At 41.6% G+C, this 23,898-nt stretch overlaps 1 protein-coding gene across 2 annotated transcripts in view; it reads right to left on the reverse strand.

Moving 5' to 3' along the window:
• chst11 (carbohydrate (chondroitin 4) sulfotransferase 11) overlaps window positions 1-23,769 on the reverse strand; it is a 91,744-nt gene extending 67,975 nt beyond the window's left edge. Inside the window, exon 1 of one of the 2 annotated variants that reach the window (XM_062443954.1) lies at window positions 23,609-23,769. In XM_062443954.1, the coding sequence (XP_062299938.1) occupies window positions 23,609-23,711 (103 nt within the window). In that variant the 5' untranslated portion in view covers window positions 23,712-23,769. Of the gene's footprint in view, window positions 1-23,593 lie in introns of both variants that reach the window. The other variant, XM_062443953.1, reaches the window with a different exon arrangement.
• Window positions 23,770-23,898: the final 129 nt, after the last annotated feature.

Genomic DNA, 23,898 nt, shown 5'->3' on the forward strand with positions numbered 1-23,898 from the left:
TTTTCACACGTGGTGACTAACACAAAACACAGGGAGTAGGGGGGGGACGTGTGAACGGAGGGCCTACGTTTTCTGACCCTTTGCTTGATCTTTTGTTTCCCGAAGAAACAGGAAGACAGATCGCCGGAGAAGCTGCCAACTTCAGCCTTCATTTGTTTATTGCTGCACGCCGTCCTGAGCACAGAACACACAATGACAGCAGGACGGCCAAAAACATGCGACAAATGCGTCTGTCTCCATGTGGGCACCGAGCCATTGCGGCTATTTTAGTAGATGGCAGTATTTTCATTTCTTTATAGAGCGTCTGACAGGAAATGCATAGACCTAATTTGCAGGAACATAGTTTTAGCCTGAGTGAGAGATGGATGAAGGGCACAAGTACTGAGTCATTTGTATGTGTGTTGTCCCGCCGTGTCTGTCTGGACTTCTCTCTCCGTGCACTCAGATACCTATAATGCCGCCAGCTCTTGCAACACTGCAGTTATGCACCGCTAAATTATAGTGTGTGTGTTTTTTTTCCAGGACTGCAAGTCTTCTTAAAATAGACAGCGAGGGAAATTATGGCCCTGTGTGCCCATGTGTTAGCGTGTGCTTGCGTGTGTGTGAGTGACTGAGCATGATTCAGTGAGCCGCTGAACCCTGAGGGAAGCAGCAAAGGGAATATAGAGAGCAGCGTCTTAGGTGTGTGTATTGTCTTTCAGTTAGATCTACAGCTGACCGCAGCCATGACTTGGCAGGAGGATGTGTTGGAGAAATCGATCCAGGGTGGCACCGAAGACAGAAAACATGTGTCCAAGTCATCACAATTCAGAATCTTAGAGAGAAGACAGTGGATGTGAATGGGTGCAGAGAGGCAGGCAGAAATAAGGGCTGAAAGAGAGAGAGAGGGAGAGAGAGAGAGGGAGTGAAAGAGGGCGAGGCAGAAGAAAGAAAGCGAAAGAGCCAGCCAAGCAGTATATCGTTGATTTACCTTACTGAAGGCCTGGTAGTGGTGTCTGAAGAGTAAATGCACTATAATGTAGGCTACATTTGCAAATCACTAATTCTATCAGTGCAACATGAGTCATGTCACACTCCCCCTACTCCTCTGAGTTTCTCTTTCTCCGAGTTTCTCTTTTTAATTACTTTGCAGTTTCTTGATCAGTGTGAAGCTGCTGTGGTTGAAACTCAATATTTCCTGCAGCTGTTTCATATTTAAAGGAAGAAAGAGAAAAGAAACTATGCCTCTGAGCTGCTGAAGGCTTTTTTTTCTTCTTTTTTTTTTTAACAAGAAAATATTAAAGGGCATGAAACTAAAAAGTTGTAACAGAAAAAGACCTTAAAATAACACTGTAACTTAGCTGAAGATTAACAGAGGAATTTACATACTTGCTATGGAGTAGTTTTAACAGGGGAAATAGTAGCAAATAATGAATAAATTAATGAACAACAATGACACAAACATTATATAAAACAATCTAAAAAGTTGGCAAATTAGTGATTCTAGCATGATTGGAATCTGCCATGAAAATGCACCCAATGCTGAATTTATCAAGACGAGAAGAAAACATGGAGGAAGACTTGAGTTTGCAAGACAAGCAAACAACATCAGCAGTACATATAAGTGGGAGCAGATCAGAAAACTCAGAAAAAATATAATATTCATGAGTATGTTTGAATTAGTGTATAATCCCATGAATATAATAATTGTTCTGTTTTCACCTCACCACTAGATGCCACTAAATCCTACACACTGCACCTTTAAGCTTTTCTTTAGGTCAGGGCAGAAGTTTATGTATTTCTTTCTTTATTTCCCTCCCATATGTGAAAGAGGTTTTCCTCGCTGTAATCATTCTTCCCGTTCATACTGACTATTATAAGGTCCTATTCAAATGTGCTTTCAATGGAAGTGATGGAGCACAAAATCCATTTAAAAATGCATTTAAAAGTTTATATATTGAAATGGGAGAAGCAGCAGGACCAGACAATAACCCAGACAAAACAACATCACGGACAGTAAATAAATAAATTAAAATGTGGCTTAGTACTAGAAGCATGTGTGTAGCAGGATGGTACTTAAGACTGGTTTTACAGTTAAAATAAATAAAGAAGTGACACACAGAATTGCAGAGAATGTGATGCATCGTCTTTATCCATTTCATTTAAACCTCATTTCCTTTTATAGCTTATTGCCAGCGCTACGTGGAAACCTAATGACTCCGAATTAGGTAATTTTTCATATATTTAAATCCCAATTTAAGCAGCATAATGTTCTCTATGGGTTAAGAAAATTATACATACTTTGGCTAATGAAACCCTTTCAAACCTCATCGGACTGATTCAAAAATACACCGTGGCCGTGCAGTAAACAAGGCTGCTGCTCAGCCTCTGAAAAGTTGACATGATGAGGGTGTTCATCTGACACTGATGGTAAATATAGACAATTCTCTTTCCTTAGCTGTAATTTATCCTGTACAGAGGAGACGTATACAAACCTTTCGGCACAAGGTGAAAGCAGACTCCGACAAAGCTTTTCCAGACACGCTCACTGTCAGAAGTCACACTTATGCTATGGACCCCAGCCAACCGGTACATCAGTCTACTCCCATTGCAACCCTCCCTCCCTATCACCATAGCAACTCCATCCCACCAAAACCCAAAGCTTTGTTCATTTGTTTCACCACTCCTCTTCCATCTCCCTCCGTCATTCGTTGTTCCTCTTTCTACTTGACGCTCCCTCCATCCTTCTCTGCTTCTATCAGCAGGTAACAGATGTCCCGCCAGTCCACATAAATATCCTCTAATCACCGTCGCTGGTTATTCATGAAGCTCACAGACGGATAACCTTCGGGAACATATACCATTCGCACACATGCACACACACACACAAGCACAGATGGGCCTTCTCAGGCGGAGAGTGACAGATTACTGTGTGGTTCTCCTGGGCTGCCTGGTGAAAGCACCTGAGCTCTGAAATAAGGGACCACAGGAGAGAAGAGGAGAGGAAAAGAGAAAAGAAGAGAAGAGAGTTAGGAAAAAAGGAGGAAAAAAAGGATCAGGGATCAAAGTTGAAATGAGAAGAAAGGACAGGAAAAGCCAGAGGCGAGGAGAGAAGACAGAGTAATAAATAAATAAATATCTAGTCGTCTCCATTTACAAACACATAACCATGAAAATCTATCTATGTGCGTCAAGTATCCACGACATGCAGGCTTGATATAATTCCAAAAAGGTTGCTTTCATGGCGTACAAGGACAACTGTGTTCAATATACTCAGTCCATATGGGGCAACTGGTGGCCTTAGATGCATACCATATAAGTCCCTGGTTCGATTCTGACCAAGGACGATCTCCCTCTCCCTCGCTCTCTCTCCTGCCATTTATTGTCTGTATCTCCGCTCTCATGATCAAATAAAAAGTATGACTCAATTCCTCCATCATTGATCTATATACTCAGTTTCATGTTGCTTTACCAACAAGTTAATTAAATGAAAAATATGTCACTTACACCTGACCTTGAGGAGGCAATACCATTATACATAAGTACTGTATTTAGCTATGAAGTGGATAATGTATAAAGATTTGGAACATAGAGATCAATGAAAGTGTTTTGAGTTGCCATTTTAATATCTTCTTATCTGTGAGACATCAGTTGACAATCATGAGAGAAATGTCACACAATGTCCATCAACCGATTTAAAGGTTTTGGAAATTTAGGACCAAATTCTAACATTGTGACTGTTGCTACAACCCACATCTACAAAACCAACCAATCAGAGAGCAGTGCAGATTGACTCTGCTGTCATACAGAATCTATTTACACTACTCTAACACTGAATGATTCACCAAGCATTCATCGCTCTATCTCACAGCCTCAAATTGATATCATACAGCTTGACACCAATTGTGACCAATATTTTCTTAGATCTATCTCGCACAGTGTGACACATAATAAACCTGTCCAATATTTATTGTTGAACGGTCTGAAGTCGCCTGGAGTCACCATTTGAATTCAATGAAACAGCTGGAGATTAAATATTTACTAGTGAATAGATTCAATTTTAAACGGAGTGTTCCTTTAAACCACAGACTTATGCTAGAAAAATTGAATCGATTCCCTTTTAAATTCCCTCTGCTTCAACTTCATCAGTAAGTCAATTCCTGCAGTGTTGGGTTTATTTGTAACAGGATGTCTTATGTTTTATTCACTCACCATATAAAGAGTTGATGCAGCAACTGAAGCTCAATAATCATGCAGGGATCTCTGGGATGAAGAAGATATAAATTCATGGTGGTATGAGAAAGTACAGAAGGGTTATACAAGGTAGACTGTGATAGTAGACACAGTAAGTTACCCCTTTCTGTGCTCCATTAACCTTTCATACCAAATCTGACTCATGTAAAGCTCAGGACAAGATTATATAACCTGCGCTGACCCATTTATATCAAAGAGAAGAGAAGAGAAGCAGACTACAATGGAGATCTAAGGAGCAGACAGCTGTCATTAACCCTCTGGTATTATGCTTGTCTGGATGTGGTTTGGCTGGAGCCCAGCTCTGACTCTCCAGTACAATAAACAGACTCACAAACAACTCTACCTTGTCTTTTCAAAGCCGCTCCATGTAGCCTTTTCAAGTCATAAGTACATTCATTCTGAGACATTATTATAATTACCGTAGAAGAAGAGTGTCTATCATAGAGGAGCTCGTCTGCCTCTCAGCTGTGTCTCGCTGCGTCTTACTGTCAGCATTTGATTTTTTTGGAGGGAAATCAGCACAGAGGTGCATTTTACAGGACAAAGCAGGAGAGGAGGCTGCCTTGCTGAGTTAGATAAGAGGATTAATATCACTGTCATGTCTGTGCATTAATTATGTTGCTGGAGCCAGGAAACGGTTAGCTGAGCATAAAGACTGGAAGCAAAGGGGGAAACTAACAGGTGAGATTACAGGAAGTCACTGTGCGAAGCAGCTGGTAACCGAGGAATAGTTACAGCATGAATAGGGATGGGAATTGTAAAAATGTTATCTATACCTGAGCCATTATCATTTGCTGGTTACCGGTCCAATTCTTTATTGACTGCCTTATTATTTCCTCATGAATAAAGGAGCCCTCATCATTTTCTGTGTGGAAAAAAGTAGGCCTACACAATGTCAACGTGATTGTTTTATTATCTCCACTGTTTTATCAAGGATCTTGCATATTGATGAATATATGAAACATGACTGGTACATAAGATAAATGGTCCACAACCAAAAGTTAACTGCATTAATTAATGACTTAATTACTGTGAATTAATTTGAATTTGTAATTAATTAGTCTCCTGTCTGTATGAGACACCAAGACGCTGAATGGGTGCAGGTTTTTTGAGGTGAAACAGACTGAGCACAGAGTTATTTTCTATTTTCTTTTTCTCACCTCAGAGTAGGTTTGAGTTGCTTAATGTTACAGTGTGTGTGGGTCAGCTGATTGGACAATTTGGAACCAGTACTTGCCTGGAACTGGTTTTTGCTTCCCATCCCTCAGCACATAAGAGCCGGAAAAAGCAGCAGTTTAACCACAAAGGGACATTCACTTGTTCACATGTAAATGATGGGTCTGGAAGGTTGGCAAACTGCTGTAGCTGGCAAGCTAACTGCTAACTCGCTAGCCCGCCCAACTGGCTAGTGCTAGTCAATCACAATAGCTCCCAAAGCTTCCCTCCATTTTTCTCTCTACTGTTCTTTTTACTTCCTCTGAAGGAACTTTACTAAACTTACTTTACTGAAGTGATTAAACAGAGCTCTCTGAGCTAGCAGGCTTGCTAATGGACAGTCTTCAAACCACTGCTCTTTAGTGGAGCAGTTTCTGTGATAGAGGAGGTTAAATAAAGAGGAATGGTGCAACACAGCTAATAAGCTACTATAGCTCCCTCCATTTTTGACTCAATTGTCAGTGCTGTCAAGACTGCTTGCTATTGGTCAATGGCACAAATTTGCAGGTAAAAAATGATAAAGATGGAACTTTATGGGAAACATAAATGTGGATATACATGAATCCACTGATTACAGCTAGTCCTCTGGAACATATTGAATTTGCTGTGAAATGTTGGCGTTTAAATCACAGTGTGTCCAGACCTTAAAACTGCAACCTGATGTTTTTACTCTTTTTGTGTACAGCTAAAGCAAATTAGACACTTGTTCATCAATCTACCACAAAGGTGTTGGAAAGCATATTTTTGAACTCTGAAAAGAGCAAGGCTTGCCCTCATCTAAGCTAAGCTAATTTCATACTTGCTCTTCAGCTAATCAACGAGAAAGTGCAACAATACAAAGTACATAGTGTGGTGCGGGGGAATGGTAATGGAGAAGGTATGCAACAGCTCTGTGCTTGACGTGAATTGGTAACACATACTGGCACTTTTTACCAGGATATTTACCAGCTTTATCTTGTCTCTATGTGAAAATATTTGATCTGAACTGGCTGTTAGAGTTTCTCCAAACAGCACATATGGCAGAAGGAGTGAAAGCCGGAAGATAAAAAAAAAACTGCTTCCTTCACGTTTATCTGTCTTCACAAAGCCACAGGAAAAACAAACACACCCAAAGTGAGACCAGAGATGAGAGAATATGTCAACATCCTCTTCGTGATAGGAAGCAACAGGGTTTAAGGAAAATGTGGTGGTGATTTTGAGAAATGCAAGAACTAACAATACCATGTGGATGAGACAGAAGCCGCCAATCATCTCAGCCAGGGGTTAAAAAAACGACTTTACAACCTAATATCTGTAGATCTGTTCATTTAGAAAAGCTTAACTACGGTCAATTCTAATAAAGAAAACCTTTAAAGGATGTGGAAGGACTATCTGCTCTGCTTTATTACTGTCCATTAGGTCTGGGATCTATTTTTTCTATCTCCCCATCTGTTATTGCTGTCTTTTCTTCACTCAATCTCTGCATCCTCAATGCCATCGCCTGATCTCCATTCTTTCGACCGCTGTCATAACTTCCTTTGTCCTTTTCTGCTTCCTCTATTTCTGCATCTGTTTCTTTCCACTTATCCTTCCTTTCCTGCTCCCTCTCCTCTCATTCATGTTCAGGCATGGTGTGTCCTGGCGTGACCCTGCCAGACACTGCACCACAGACGCTACGCTCGCAGCGGTTTGGAGGGGAGGTGGGATAGAGAGAGAGAGAGAGAGAGAGAAAGAGAAAGGGGTTCATGGGAAAGTTTTACTTTTATTTTTTCTTGGTCATCAGCTAAGCCAAAGATGGCCCTTTTGGTCAGGCCATCTGTCCATTGGTCTACATGTTGGTCTAGAGCATTTGTGCGATTTGAAATATGGGAATTGTGTGTCAAAGTTCCTTGAAGTGGAATTCTACGAGAAGTCACTGCTCAAATTTACTTTGCCGCCCTGAGCAAACACTGATCAGCAGAATGTTGAAGGGTTTCATTAACAGAAGCTAGAGTAGCTTATCAAACAGAATGGCAGGGATATGTACTTGCTGTTTATAGGTCTGTCACAATAACTATTTTTGTTGGACGATATATTGTCCCAGAAATAATGATGATAAACGATATTATTGTTTCATTTTAAGATCATTTAATGCTGCAATTGAAGTTAATATGATACAATTGGTTTAAATGCCATACTTACTTATTTGGGAGGTGCCACGGAGAATTTTGAGTTTCTAGAAATGTCTGGAACCATTTATATGTGACGCTCACAAAAAAGGGATATGAGTTAAATAGTTCATATACACATGAGTAAATTTCTGTTTGTCTTAAAAAGCAGAATGTTGACAAGTGTCCTTGACCATAGCTAGAGTAGCTCATCAAACAGAATAACAGGGACATGTACTTGGATGAATTTAGGGTCATTGTGTTACCTTGGCTGAAGAATGACATTGCTGATCAGTCCGTCATTCAGTTGGCGTTTCTATAAATGGCTCTGTCCAAGACTTTGGTCTACATCCTTTTAGTTATATTCTGATCCAGAAAGGTCGATTACCAATGATTTTGTGTCTGTGATGTCAAAATGTCACCTTGACCAACACTTTACTCCATGATATGGTATCCACAAAACGGTTGGTTATATTTTCTATTAAATTTGTTACTCAATTGACCTTTCTATAGCCCCTTTCCACATGCCTCAATTTCCACTTATGGTGCATGAAACATCAACACCTATGGTCTTATTGTACAGTCATGCTCCCCATAGAATTAATCCTTTCCATTTTGGACATTAGCTCAACTGTACCGCACCCTTCAGGTCAGATTCATCAATCACATAATGTAATAGGCACATTGCTCCCAAGAGAATCAGCAATCTTTCTAAGAGAATAAGTTCATTTGTGTAGCAGGATTGCCTTGTCGAACTACACTATTGCTTCATCTTCAAGGTTTGTTAAGGCAGATGTGTGTGTGTGTGTGTGTGTGTGTGTGTGTGTGTGTGTGTGTGTGTGTGTGTGTGTGTGTGTGTGTGTGTGTGTGTGTGTGTGTGTGTGTGTGTGTGTGTGTGTGCGCAAAGTGTATGCCCAGTTCTTGCTGAGTCAGTGATGAGGAGAGTTTTGTTTGCTTGGCTCTGCCAACATGTCCGCCCTGACCCCTTTGGAGGGACATGAGAGGAGTCTTTGAGTCTCAGTTGGAGCGGCCAGCTGACCAGGCTCTGCGCTGCTCTGCCATGCCGCACTGTGGAGTCTACAGCAGGCCGGTGGCAGCATCCACCGCTCCTCAGGCCAAACCGGCCACGCTGGCAGACGGACTGTGGCTGGAAAATCTCCCCCGACACTGAGCCCAGATGGAGAGATAATGGGATAATGGGAAAGAGAGGTGCATAGGCAAGGAGACAGAAGATGGAAAGGTATTGGGGAAAATGAGGAGGGGGTGTGAGGAGGCTGTACAATTAATCAGGTAGAACTGCACATAATGGTTTAATCTCAGCAGATTTTAACTGTTGTGTCAGCAATTTGAAAGAAAAGTAATTTCACTCTCCATATCAGAAACTGTGGAGGAAACTGAGAACTGTCAAGAGACTGTGACAAACAGCAAAAGGAGAAGGAAAATACCTGCTCATCGAGGTAACTGACCAAACCTAACAGCTTGCCTGAGACACTTGCCTGATACTCTTTGTATCTTGTGTGTATTGGAATTCCATTGGTATTTGTATTTTTCATATTCCTGCGAATGAACTGGCAAACTTGAGACATCACAGCTGTCAGGTTTTTTGTGTCAGTCTCTGCGAATCAAAGAGGCTCTTATATCTAGCGCCAAAATCGACCTTCAACACTCATACAGGGAAAAAGATCCATCAAGAAAGAGACACTGAGACAAGTTCTCACACTGGCAGTGGCAAAAATTAGACTACTAAGGCAAGCAGGAAAGTCTTACTTTACTTTTTTAAAGGGCACTGCAGTGATTCAATGAAGCTCTATAAAGTCGGGGGACTTTTCAAAAAAGGCATGATCAATATGGGGTAAGCTCCAAAAAACACTGGGATCCCACATTTCCTATAAAGCAACTGAATCGGTAAATTAAAGCCCACTTGCCTGTTTTTCAAAATGAACGCCCAAAATGTTTCTGTTATAAATGTGTAGTCTAAAAGCTGAGATAACCCTGATGACATGGTTATATTTTTAGACTTGTCAAAGCTTCCCCACAGCAACAGAAGACATGCAACTTTTTTCTCTCAGAGGCTGACTAACACTCTCCAACACTAATAAACTGACCTTCATGTGTAAAATCACTGGAATTCCCCTTTAACGGGTCTAAATTTATCCCAACCGTTGCTATTTTTATCATCTGGAAATCTTTAACTGAAGTAGAACAAGGAAAAAGTAGGTACACTGACAAAGTTAATTGTGACACCTCATTACAAAATCCCTCCCAGAACGACCAGAATACCAAACACCGATGACAATTAGCAGTCTTTAAAGAGTATCCGAGAGTGGATTATTTCTTTCGGTGAGCAGAATGAGTCAAAAATCCAGAGAGGCAGGAGGAGGAAGAAGAAGAAGAGGAGGAGGAGGAGGAGGAGTGGAAAGTTCCTCCCAGTTGATCTGTTAAGTGTCCCAGTAGCAGGCCAGTTCGAATGTTCCTCCACCAGCCGTTTAATGAGACACGGTTCAGCCCTCCTCCACTTAATTAAAGCCATGATTCACTTCTCTTACGCCATGGTGTCTGCAGCCAAGGACGCCATCACACGCTGTCACCCACTTTCTTTTCTCTCTCTCTCGTTCTCTCTCTCTCTCACACACACACACTGTGCACTGTTTTGGGTTGACTTTCAAAGAGCGGAGCGCCTCACCATGCCCAGTTACTTTCCTTAATTCCTAAAATCAATGTGTTGACGTTCTGAAAGATAAAGAGTCCAGCCAAACACACACACACACACACACACACACACACACACACACACACACACACACACACACACACACACACACACACACACACACACACACACACCTTGCCTTATCCTCTGGAGGAAAACATGTCACAGTTCGGACATACTGTACACTTTCTCAGACTTTCTGAGTGCTTACACACAAACACACTCCCCTGGCTCCTTGCACTCCAGAGGTAAACACTGACTGTGAGATCGGGGCCTGAAAGCTGTTCAGTCACCACCTAAAAATGCCCCTGCTCTCCCTTGCTCCGCTGTTATTAATGCCCAAATGTGGTTAACACGCAACGCTCGAGCTCTGGAGCTCGGGGCTAAAACCTAACAACCAAATCAATATTTATCGGCAGCGGCGGTGTGATTACATTCCCATCTCCGCCTGCTCCTGAGGGCCCTGTGGACGAGCCGGGGCAGCCGTGCATAATGACCACGGGGATCTATTCCGATCCCACCGTACACATATCAACATCCCGACACTCTCCGCACACACGTACACACACCTAGTTAGTTTAAGATCCTCAGACAAAATATACAGTAACACTGACACTCCCACCCCCACCTCAACCTGATGCATCTCATTTAAAGCTGCGCTCAGATTTCTCTATAATTTTCTCTATAATTACACAATGATCTTATCAATATGACGTCTCATTCCACATAATTAAGATCTTTTTTTTTTTACCTTATTTGGTTCAATTAAAATGATTGGGCTATGAGAAAGAAAGGTTACTCTGCTTTTAGACTGACATTTTTGCACCCTGCTTTTAACAGATCTTGGTATCTCCTATTAAAGCAATTTTATTACACAATGACATCATGCATTTGTTTTGCATCATGGGAAATGATCCAAATGATTAGCTTAATGTAAAAGCTTAAGTACAGTATTGTTCCAGGGTTTCCCACAGTGTTATAGATAGATAGATAGATAGATAGATAGATAGATAGATAGATGGATAGATGGATAGATGGATAGATAGATAGATAGATAGATAGTCTTCTCTGATAGAAAACTGAACATCTTTGGATTATGAACTGCTGGTCAGGGAAAAAAACGACATTTGAGGGCTGTGGGAAACAGTAATTGTTATTTTTCACCTTTAACTGTCATTTTATTGACCAAACAACTAATCAATTGATCGAGTAAATGATCAACAGGTTAATCAATAATGGAAATAATCTTGAGTGGTGCTACATCATGGACCGAAGGCCATGTATTTAATGAGTTAGGCAATTATCTAGTGAATATGACAAGACGACATGTGTCAGCATCTGTCTGATTGAGCTCAGCAGGTGACCGATTGATAAATGGCACTGCACCCATGCTGTGCAGTAATTCACCAAAATTATAGAAGCAGTACGTCGTAATGTTGGAAAAAAGAAAAAGAAGGTTTTACAATTGGGGGAAAAATAGAAATAAATAGCACAATCAGATGCTGATGTGTGAGAAAGAAGCATGAGAAAGTCCCTGACTCCTCCACTAACCAGTTATGGGGGAAACCATAAAAAGAAATCTAAACAACTTCATGAAACAATCCTTTTAATGTATTCTTCACTTCAGGTAGCAGCTTCCACATGTTCGTAACATGCTAGTGGAGCCCAAAGAATGCCCAATCGGCATTCACTTTACAAAAGACACAGAAGGTGCATGTTTTAACTACGCAAAAATGCATCTGCCGTATAGATCTAAATGCGTGTGCAAGTGTGCGGTCGCTCCACAAAGTCGCGCATTAGTTATTTTTGTCCTCGTAAAAAGTTTTGCTGCCGGAATCTTGGCGATGTAGCGAACACTTGCGGCTTGTTTGACCCAGCTAACATGAAAGCTTCTTCCAGTTTGAAACCTTATTTTGTTCAGTCAGAAGATGGCGTTACTGTTGGTTTACGATTCATTAGTGGAACAAGCGGAACTTTACGAGAAAAAGGTCGGCTCCAATTTACTCTGGCTCCACAAACAAACTGATAACAGTGATTCCATTGAAAGCACCGATTCCGGTGTGAAATCGGGCTCTTATTAATGCTGTCATGAGTAAAAGTGAACTTGTTTTGTAGAGTAAAGTCAAATTCAGAGCATAAATTCGGATGCCACAACAATCCTTAATGATCTTCCTGTCGCTACAGACAAGAACAAATCTACTCTGCTTCCAGAAAGTTCACAAATCAACTCCAATCAGTGGAATGTTAAATGGTTTCCTAAACTGCAGCAAGTGTCCACAGTAAGCTGGACTCCACAAAAGCTGAACCTTTTCACCTCCTGCATTCGTGCCATTCTTCCAGAAGAACCACATACTGTACGCCTGAGGAGCATGCTGTTTACTTCATGAAATACTCAGAATACACGTTCGTGCCGTCTTTTAAGAATCCAAACATCCACTTTTGTTTGGAGTCTCCATTACTGTAAGCGCTGGTCCCTTTCCTTCCAGTGGGGGACACCCTTTTCCTCTGCGCACACACACACAAACACACACACACACATTACACAGACTCACAGACATGCCAGATGTCAGTGTGGAACATGGAAGTCTGACAGATGGTAGCCATGTTTCAGTTTATTGCTGTACAAGGTTTTAACCCATTATCCTGCCTGCACACACACGCACACAAACACACACACACACACGCACACACATACCTTAAAACCCAGCACAATCACCATAAGAAATAATACTTTAAAAATCTAAATGTGCCGATGCACTTAAGCCTGATTATGTTTGGTGTTTTGGTTTCACTATCTGTTCTCTGCCTTTAGAAAAAGATGGATGGATACATTTTACAACGCGTTCAAGGCAGATGTTGGGGCGTAGAGAACGCCGCTAGCGCTGACATTTCCTATCATTAACGTCCCCGCAATCCTCTGGGATCACGATAAACCCCCCCTCAAGAACATCTGTTAAATAAAGATGTCTACACCGCAACACCTTTCACCCATTTGTGCCTCGACATGAGGACACACACACTTACCGCACTGCTTGATATTATAGTTTGGTTGCAATCACACACTTGTATAACTTGGATCAGGAGGGTCACACAGACACAGCAGACTTCTTTTCCAGACAGACGCTGATTTTTCAAAGGGGGAAAAAAAGGCTGGGTGACGGCACTTTTCCCATGTGTCTGCTGCGTCTGAGAGATTGTGTGTGTGTGTGTGTGTGTGTGTGTGTGTCTGTGTGTCTGTGTGTGTCATATGTGTAAATCCCTTCAGCCAAGGAGGCCTCACTGATGACACACAGATGAAGTTATCAGGGATGCAAAACTGGAGGCGGTCAGGTCTGCGTGGGCCATTCCTCCCCTTTTTCTCTATATTTCTCTTAGACACACACACACACACACACACACACACACACACACACACACACACTTGTTCGCTCTGAAGGACAGTGTCTGTCTATTGTTTCTACTCAGATAAAGACTGTTTGTTGTTCCGAGCTATGGGAATGTCTCACTGTGTCTGTTAATGACTTAATAGTCATAAAAACTGTGTGTGTGTGTGTGTGTGTGTGTGTGTGTGTGTGTGTGTGTGTGTGTGTGTGTCTTCTACTTCTATACTCACAAGAGGAAAAAAAGTCCCCACGAGGCTAGGAAAATGAGGAACTCTTCCCCAGTCTAGGTTAACTTCTTTCACAGGATATATTAGATCACAATTGATGTCCAAAAAGTGTGTGTGTGTGTGTGTGTCTTTCCTCTGGGCAGGCGCTCGTGCAGATGGTCATCAGTAGTGAATGAGGAGTCTTCAGCGCCGGGCCTCCGGCTGCTGCTTGACCCAAACTCCAGACGGCCGGGCAGCAGAGTCCGTCTGCTCAGAATTACTCAGAGAGAGACTCAGGAAGACACGCGGAGCACTTAAAGCCAGGGGAGACACTACGTTGTTTCAAGTCTGATTATAACCAGAACTTGCCATGTTTGGCTGATTTTTGGAGACTTTTACAAGCCTGTGCTAAAGAGTTCAGGCCATAATGAACTTGTAGTGTAAGAAGCAAGAGACCGAAACATTACTGGCTCAAATGTATAATCACTTGAAATTAAAAACAGTTGTATTTTTGTTACCTTAGAAGGACTCCTTTATATCTACATAGTAAGCGGGTCCTCTTCCACATAGGCCGCCATGTTTCACCGCCATTTTTCTACAGAAGCCCATAATGGACAAACCAAACACTGACTCTAGAGAGGGACTTTTGCGTTTTTTTTGCAGGTTTCGCTGCCACCAAAGTAGTAGTAGTAGTACCTTTATTGTCATTATATTGAAGATCAAACAACAATAGGCATAAAAACATTTAAGACCAATTTAAACACAGTAGCTTCAGGGAGCACCATGAGCGCTGCCATCTCCCACACACTTGGAAGGACAGGGTTAGGGAGGAGGGGTATTCAGTTCGTTGCAATCTATAACCTCACCACTAGATGTTACTAAATCCTACACGCTGGTGCTTTAAAGGGAAAACACATCAACGCTCAAATGATATTTGGCATCTGTTGCGTGAGAGTGAGCGCAAGTGTTTTGTGTTCCCTCAAAATCTGCATCGCTGATTAAAATGTTGTTTACTGTTTGAACTCTGAAGGGATCGGTACGATCAAAAGTGTTGTCCGAACATGTGCAAAAGCAACCGTTTACCTGTTCTGACAAGATAGACCGAGGAGAGATTAGATGCACTGTTTAAATGTAGATGATGGAGGAGATGTGTCTCAACTCTACACACCTGGTCAGTCACTGCATGAAGTAAGTGTAGTTGCTAGTTACAAAAACGTACTGCTGCCTTTAATTAATGATGTTTTTAAGCATGAGAGACGCTCACCCTAATAAATCTTATCAGCAGTTTATCATGGAGAGATTCTGCTGCCCGTTGCTGTTTTCTCTAACTGACTGTGCACAAGCAGAGAATGAGTAAGATGCTGAGTTGTAACTCTTAATCTTATAATTCATATTTGCTCATGTGCTGTATATAAAGCCTTTTACTCAATATTTATAATTCACTCAGGAAGCTGGCACGAATAAAAATTGAGAATATAGAAAGAGACTCTGCAAAGTAAAAACTTTTTTTTTTTTTAAACATCAAATTTTTAATAGACTGATCTGATATGTGAATAATCTCCTCGGCAACTTCAAATTTGTCTCATTCACAGAGTTTCATATTTTATTAAACTGATATATTATACATTCAGGCTCTCTGCTGCTGCTGCTGCTGCCTTTACATTCATGTGATGGCATTCAATTCAGACAGGTGTCATGTTGAAAGTGATACAGAAATACAGTTACAAGGTTTGACTTTGTTACACTGAAGATTTTAATGTAAAAGTGACGTTGACAGTTCACTTAACATTACTGGAAAATGCAGAAGTGAGGTGCATAGGTGTCTCTTAGCGGTCATTTTAAAAAAAAAGAGAAAAAAGGAGGCTAAAAAGCTGCAAAAACTGACAGATTTTAACTGTGGCGGCTTCTTTTTTATGCCTGTAAAACATTCTGAAAGATGCTGATGACATAAAAAAAAAAGCCAGATGCTACTAATCTGGGTGTACCACTATTAAATGTAGATGCTAAAGTCATAGTGGGACACAGCAGGGGACCCGCACCCCCCCCCCAAACCTCCACCATTCCCCTCCCTCCCTCCCTCCCTCCCCTGATGTGCAGAGAGTTTTGATCCGGGATTTAGCAGCAGAGCCCGGGCAGGAAAACAGCAGTTGCACTAAGATCACACAAACAGGACGTCCGGGATACACTCTCACAATAAACGCACACACACGCACGCACACACACACACACACATACAGAGTGTAAAGGAGTGTGCTGGCGTAAGGGACAATGACTGGGGGGCTGCGCAAACAGACCCGCTGACATGACTGCAGTCACACACGCAAACAAAGGCTGTCTTTTTTTTTTCATCTCTTCGGGTCATCGCCACTCTCAGCTGCATTTCTCTGCATGTGATAAGATCAGAGAAGCTCTGTGTTGCACGCTAAAAAGATGGACGCCCCCATCTGATACACAGCAAACAACAGGCACAACTAAGTGATAGAGAACCACTAAAAAAAAAAATGTAATTATGTGCAGAGTTCTCACTTTTTTCCAAAATGTGAAACTATTCCTTTAACGTTTGTGGATCAGAGATTGTGATTTTGTGATGATGAGTCGTCATATATAAAAAGGACAAACCAATTATTAACCACAGACAATAAAGAAACATTTAGTCCTGAATGAGAATATCCAACCCCATCTTCCCAAATACTCCTGATCTCCAGTGGTGTTAAAACAATTAGGCTATTCTTCTTCATTCTTATTGTTTTTTATCTTTAAATAAGTTGTCAGGCAAATATATTAAAGTGTTTGTTGATTCCAGCTTATCAAGTGTGAGGCTTTGCAATTTTTCTATGTTTTACATCTTAATATCTTATCATTTCTTTGAAGTCGTCTCCTAAGGCTCTTAAATCTTGTAATGAGCATTTTTCGCGTTTTTTTTAAATCTTTTATGGACTCAACACTTCAATAATTAATTGTAAAAAAAGACACATTAATCATTAGCTGCATCCCTAAACTCCTGTTTTACACCAACAACTTCAGTATGTTGGTATATATTTCCTGTTTTGTTTTAAGTATTAAATGTAATCAATCAATGGTGTATTTTTTCAGAATAAAAGTCTCTGAAGCCAGATAGACAGGTTTTTTGAGGATTTGAGCCCAGGTCTGCAATTAAAGGCTCCAATGTTTGAGGTCAGCGACCCCAGCGACCCTCTCCCTGTACTACTAGTGTTACAGCTGACGCTACCACCACGCACCAGTGGAGGTGAGGAATTTCGAGTTTCCCGTAGAAATTCCAGGCAGGAATATTTCATTCTTTCTCAAGGCTTTCCTATTCCTTGCTTCGAACCGGCACATCTTTGTTCCGTGTCTGTCGTTATGGAAATCTCTCCCTCACACACACACACACACACACACACACACACACACACACACACACACACACACACACACACACACACACAGGCATACTGTACACACAGTTTAAAAAAAAAAAAAAAAGTCTGTGTCAGGGCACAGCTGACCGCTCAAGAGGCACAAGGGCTTTGTGGCAGATGTGAAATGTGAGCGTGCAACTTTGAGGTCTGGGCACACAAGCAGGTTACTACTCACAGTTACAAAGCTGAAAAAAAAAGACATATTACAGTGGGTGAATAGAGCTGCAGCACACACACACACATACACACACATTTACTCATACTCCAAAATATCCCAGAGGCACTTCACAAAGAAAATCAAACAAGCAGCCCACAGAGCAAACTGCCTTATTAGCCGTGCCAATCTCAGCAGTTATACAGCGCCTTTAAAGGACCAGCGGAGCAGACTGATGAGGCAGGCTGGTTCTGTCACTGCCGTAGAGTCACCTTAGGCTCCGACTGAATTCACAGAGACAAGATGGAGGTGGAAGGGCACAGGTCCACCTAAACTAAACGAGCCGGCCCTTTTGGCTGAAATATAATAACAGACGTGACAACCTCCATTTGGCATGACTGACTGGGAGGCTGTTTGTGTGTGTGTGTGCGTGTGTGTGTTTGTGTGTATGCAGCTGTAAGCATAAATGCTTCCAAAAATGTTCTTTTTGGAAAAGGCTTGTGCTGCCTGACATTCATGACTCAATATTTTAAGCAGAGCTGCTGTCAGTAAGCATCTTAAGTAACTTGAGTGATAGTCTAACGTGAGCTTTCTTGTGAGGCCAGCAGTCATTTGGTCAGAAGAGTTTTTCCTTTTCTCCAAATGTGAAGTATATTTTATTTCAATTTGGACCAAATTTATTGTACTTATTTAGACTTTGGGCAACTAGTAACCAATATTAGATCAGAATTTGGCCAAAAGCATCTGGTAGAAAGCTCTATTGCGTATATAATGCAATACGCAACTATTGCGCGTATATTGATGTGTCAAACATACGGCCCGCGGGCCAAAGCTGGCCCACCGAGGTGTACAATCTGGCCCGATTATTTTTCTGAAGTAAATAGATTGGTTTACTATAGTAAAGCTATAATATAAATATTAGGCTATATTATTTGTAGGTTATTATGCAATGGTTTTACTGGTCTGGGGCATCTATGTGGCTAAAATAAGTTTGACACCCCTGCTTTATATAGATAGCCTAGATAGCCAGATGGATGGAGGGATGGATAGATAGCAGACATCCCAACCTGCAAAAAGTCATTTCAGGGAGGTTCGTTCCGGTGGGGGGGGCTACACTTGGTGTCGGTCCGGGGGCGGGTGTGGTCGGTCTAATAAGCGGCAACCCAGAGCTAGAAGGACGCTGTCACTAGTAACTCTCTAGTGCCGCGCTCTTGCTCGCTCACTCCAGTGAGATTGTGTTTCATTTGCGGGCGTCAGGGAGCCGCTATTGGGAGAGTTGGGATGTCTGAGATAGATAGATACTTTATTGATCCTTCACAGGAAATTGCTTGGTTTATAACAGCTACATGAAAGTTAGATGAAAACTGTAATCAATTACTAATTAGGCTACATGTTTTTAATTGAAAAAGTCCTTCTAGCAGGAAAGATAAGTTACTTTCATTCTCAGCTCAGTTCATTAAAGTTGTTGACCTAACTCCCAAATCCTCCACAACCACTTGTTACATCCTCTGTATTTAAATGTATGTGTATTTTTCACTGTAGAATATTTTTTCTCCTCTTATGTTGACAGCTAACTACCTGCACCAATCTCAGGATCCTGCACCATGCTTAAAAACAAGCTAACGCCAAGCTAACACCAAGCTAAAAGCAAGCTAACGCCAAGCTAATGACACGGAGTTAACACCAAGCTAATATTAAATTAAAACAAAGCTAATACCACGCTAACACCAACTAATAGCAAGCTAACACCAAGCTAATCCCAAATTAAGAACAAGCTAATACTACGCTAACCCCAAACTAATGACACCGAGTTTACACCAAGCTAATATCAAATTAAAACAGAGCTAACAGCAAGCTAATACCAAGCTAACAACAAGCTAACGCATCACTCTTTCAACTCAACACAGAGACAAGAAACTGATAGTAAACTCCCAGTAAAACAAACAAACAAATGTTAAAGTAACAGAATGTTATTGAGATTAGTAACTGTAACATACTGAATTTAAAATAGCAAAACTTTTTTTTTTTAAGTAAGCATTACTGCCCAGCACTGACAACAACAGGGGAGGCTGCACTTTCTCAGGTTGATAGTAAAGTAGTTTTGACTGGAGCAGCTTTTTTTCTGTGAATTATTCAGAGTAATGGAGACAGTTTTTGGAAAGTTTATAAGTTTTAAATACTTTTTGCAGCATACAAGAGCCAAACTCAACACCAATCTGATTATAGTGAGATGGCAGCCGAAATCTCACAGACAAATATCCCAAAAGCTCAGCAGGTAGAATGAAACTATTTGCATAACTAGATAATACAAGGAGTAAACAAAAAATAGAGCCTGTATATTTGCAAATTGGGCAAACTGTCGCTCTAAGTAAATTACTTTTGAATATAAATTTTATTCAGCCTGCATACAAATCATCCTCACTGTCAAGATAATCCAACACAAAAAGTTGGCTTATCCCTTTAACACAGCGGTGCAAATAGCCTAACTGGACACTGAGCATGAGAACTGGCTCGCATTATGTTCTGCTGCCTGCCTGCTTTCTGTCTGCTTTAGCACTACACATTAAATAAAATCTAATTTGACGTGCTCCCAAACTGTGGTTGAATCCAGCGCTGCAGGCTAATGCCAGTTTACCCACAGTCTCTGCAGGTCTGTTCTTTCACTTGCTTCCATGCCAGGTGGAGGAGTCTGTGAGTGGTTTTATTTGCACTGTGAAGATCTCTTTTCTTTTAGGATATAGGCTACTAGAAGCCTTGGAGATTTGCTCGGTGTGTGTGCTAGTTAAGGTCAGTGTGTGATACCACTATATCTTCCCTCCTCTTCTGTCTCTTTTACAAGAGGTCGCGACCCCAAAGGTCCCGGAAGAGAAGTGTGAGTTTACATTAGGAGGCCAGACGGGATTCCCAGGCCCACTAAACATGCCTGAACCACGGAGACACTGCCTGGAAGTTTATCTGATGGACAACAATGGTACTGCCCTGTGTGTGTGTGTGTGTGTGTGTGTGTGTGTGTGTGTGTGTGTGTGTGTGTGTGTGTGTGTGTGAGACAGAGGAGAGAGAGAAGAATAGGGAGAGTAAAAATGGGAAAATGTGTAGATAGGAGCATTACGAAAGAGTGATAAAATCTTTTCAGAAAGAAAGTAGACAGATTGAGACAGAGATAAGAGGAGGGATTGTAAAGGTTATCAACACACACACACACACACACACACACACACACAGACTATTCGCTGGTGTCTGTCTCACCTGTATAATCACGTAAACACACAATGCAGCATTAAAACTTATTTCCCAGCTCATGTACACACATATACACACCCTGCGCCCACACACACACACACACACACACACACACACACACATACACACCCTGCTTTACACGTCTCCTCTTCAATCAGAGCAGCCTGGATGCAGCAGCCTGTCATCACAGAAAAAACCCATCCACTTCGTGACCCTTGTGTGTGCATGTGTGTATTTGTGTGTGTGTGTGTGTGTGTGTGTGCGTGTGTGTGTGCGTGAGTGTCGGGCATAAGCTGACGCAATACTGCTGGAGATTGGCAGAACTCCGACAGCAGGATCCAGGGGTCCTTGACAGAGGTTTAATGGAGTCTCGGTTCAATTTTTACAATCAATTCCCTCACTGGAAGTTCAGTTAATGATGTACAGAAGAGATGAGGTCTCACTCTGTGCAATATCCCCCGCTACAGGATACACTGATGTAATTTTTTTTGGTGCTAAATCACATATGATTACAGGGGCTCTTTCAGTCCGAGGTTCCCTTGAGCAGGATCTTATTAAAGGCTTAAAGGGTCATTTCACTCAAATTATAAACAAACCTAATTTTATAATTTGGTAGTTAGACTCCTTCAGGGTGTAATTGACCATGATTTTAAGTGCCATAGATATGTAGGATAATATAGTGTATATAGCCCTGACCAGTACAGGGTTTTTTTAAGGGTTGATACTAAGATTTGAAAGTTTAACAAATCTGATAGTGCTATATCAATATTAATATATACAGTAACACAGTAAATATACAGTCAAATTGATACCTCAAATCCATTCTTTTGTCAATGCTCTCTGTTGATACTGTTTCTAACTATCTGGCATTTCTCTACTTAAATTGCTTGTCATTGATCAGCTGACCTATACATTGATACCTATATATAAGAAATGAGCTGATATTAGCTGATATATCTGTCATATTGTACATGTATTTGCTTGTGAATGCTTTTACAAACAAAATGAGTGTATAATGAAAAAAAAAAAAAGAGCTCATATATCATAAAAAAAACATGAAATATTTCCTTATTTGGTGTATTAAAAAGCACCTTCACCATGTGCACAAGCTCAGTTTATGGCAAAGGAAAGTTGATGATGCAATTGTTATTATTTTACATTCAACACTGAAGTAAAGCCAAGATTAAAACCAGACTTTAAGTAAATGAAGTCCAATTACTAATGTGTTTATTGGTCGCTGACATGCAAAAGTTTTGGAACCCTCCGATCCATTTCCAAACATTGATTCAGTGATTTAGTTGTTTTTCTTACAGCAGTAGACATAAAAGAGCATTAAAAAAAAGTGACAGCGTAGTAATATTACGGCGAAGCTACGTGAAATCATATTGGTTCCCTGAAGAAGTGTACTGTAGATGATTTTCTTTGTGGGGATTAGACATTTCAATTGTCCTCCGCTGCCAGCAGCAACACTGGTGACTCACACTGAGCCGGTGTATCTACAGAGAAAAGCCTCCTGAATCAGAGCTGCGACAGTGTGTCAGGTGTAGTTTCATGCTGCTGTGGATGATATTGCTGTCTGCTTCTGCTCTCTGTTGTATCTCATGATGCATCTCTCTCTCTCTCTCTCTCTCTCTCTCTCTCTCTCTCTCTCTCTCTCTCTCTTTTTTTTTTTTTATAAACCCCCCTCACTCAGATTACTGTAGATCTCTATGAGGTTTCTCTGCTCTCACATCCTCACCTGTGGAAATGATGTTTACTCTGTCACTGGACCTTTAATACTAACATATTCTATGAGAGCCAGAGGGCATCATGTAAAATGAACAGAGCATATCAAACGCTGACTCCAGCATCAGCATGAATTATCTTTTCTTCTTCCTCTGACTGATTCATCTTTTGTTAAAGTAAATACACATAAAGCTTTTTCTTTATTCTCCACCTTCCAGTTAACCTGTTGTGCTGCAGCTTTGTCAGCTTTGATTTTGGCGCACATGGCCTCTGCTGGACAACACACGCACTGATATCACATCCACGGGTGCTGATTCATTTAAAAAAAAAAACGAGGTTTGTCAAAGCACCAAATAAATCCGATCCTCTTAATTGAATTGAATTTGATGCAAAATCTCCCCCAGGGACCCCCGCTGATATGGAGTGGATGTTCATTCTTGTGTGATGAATTATTAAAAGCGATCTCCCCTCCCTGCGCGCACAAATCACAGGACATCAGCCCTTAAACGCTCCCTAAAGGTTTATATTTATGTGTCGAGCCAAAGTTCATTCTCTCCATTGTTGCTTCATCTTTGGATGAAATCTGGGGTCGCTTCAGACTGACACGTGCCCACCTTTGCCCAATAAACCCTTTACCGTGCCACGTTTCTGGAGACAAAAAGCCTCACGCTGCCATCTCCATGCCACTTGTCAGCTGAGGGGTTGAAAAGAAGAGAGAGAGAGAGAGAGAGAGAGAGAGAGAGAGAGAGAGAGAGAGAGAGAGAGAGAGAGAGGAGAGAGAGAGAGAGAGAGAGAGAGAGAGAGAGAGAGAGAGAGAGAGAGAGAGAGAGAGAGAGAGAGAGAGAGAGAGAGAGAACAGCGCCTGGTTGCTCGCATCCAATCACACCCAAACGCGCAATCCCACACTTCCAGCAACAAAAAGCCGGACAAAAGCGCAACAAGACAATCAATCCCAGTGTCCTGTGATTGTGCCACATTACTGATTTAAAACAGTGTGGACTCCTTGCTGGATGATTTACGCGTTCACGCGGCAGAAGTATCAATTATGTATGTGCTGCATTACTGTACAGTTGTGAACAAATCGATGTGTCAACATGCCAGGAGGCTGAAAGACAACATGCAATACATCAACACGCGCACGCACACACATCCGAGAAAGAAGAGAGGAGAGAGAGATCCTACCTGGTTGGAACATACTTTGGAAATAAAAGATGACCAGAATAAAGGATCCCAAACAAGTGGCAAAAACCATCCGGCATATCCTGCTCATCCTCATCAGTTCGCTAAGAGTCTGTTTCATGTCGGGACGGAGAGGCTGGAGGTTGCTGCTCGCTTTGTGAGGGAGTGAAGGGCCGGGTTTTTTTGTCGGGGAAGCTCCGGGGCTCTGGTGGTACTGATGAGGATTGTCCACCGGTCAATGAGCTGAATGCATCCAACACGGAGCGTACCACTGCTGGGTTAAAGGAGGGGTGGAGCGCATTGGACGG

The sequence above is a fragment of the Scomber scombrus genome, chromosome 22, assembly GCF_963691925.1.
Source record: "Scomber scombrus chromosome 22, fScoSco1.1, whole genome shotgun sequence".
Classification (NCBI taxonomy): Eukaryota; Metazoa; Chordata; class Actinopteri; order Scombriformes; family Scombridae; genus Scomber; species Scomber scombrus.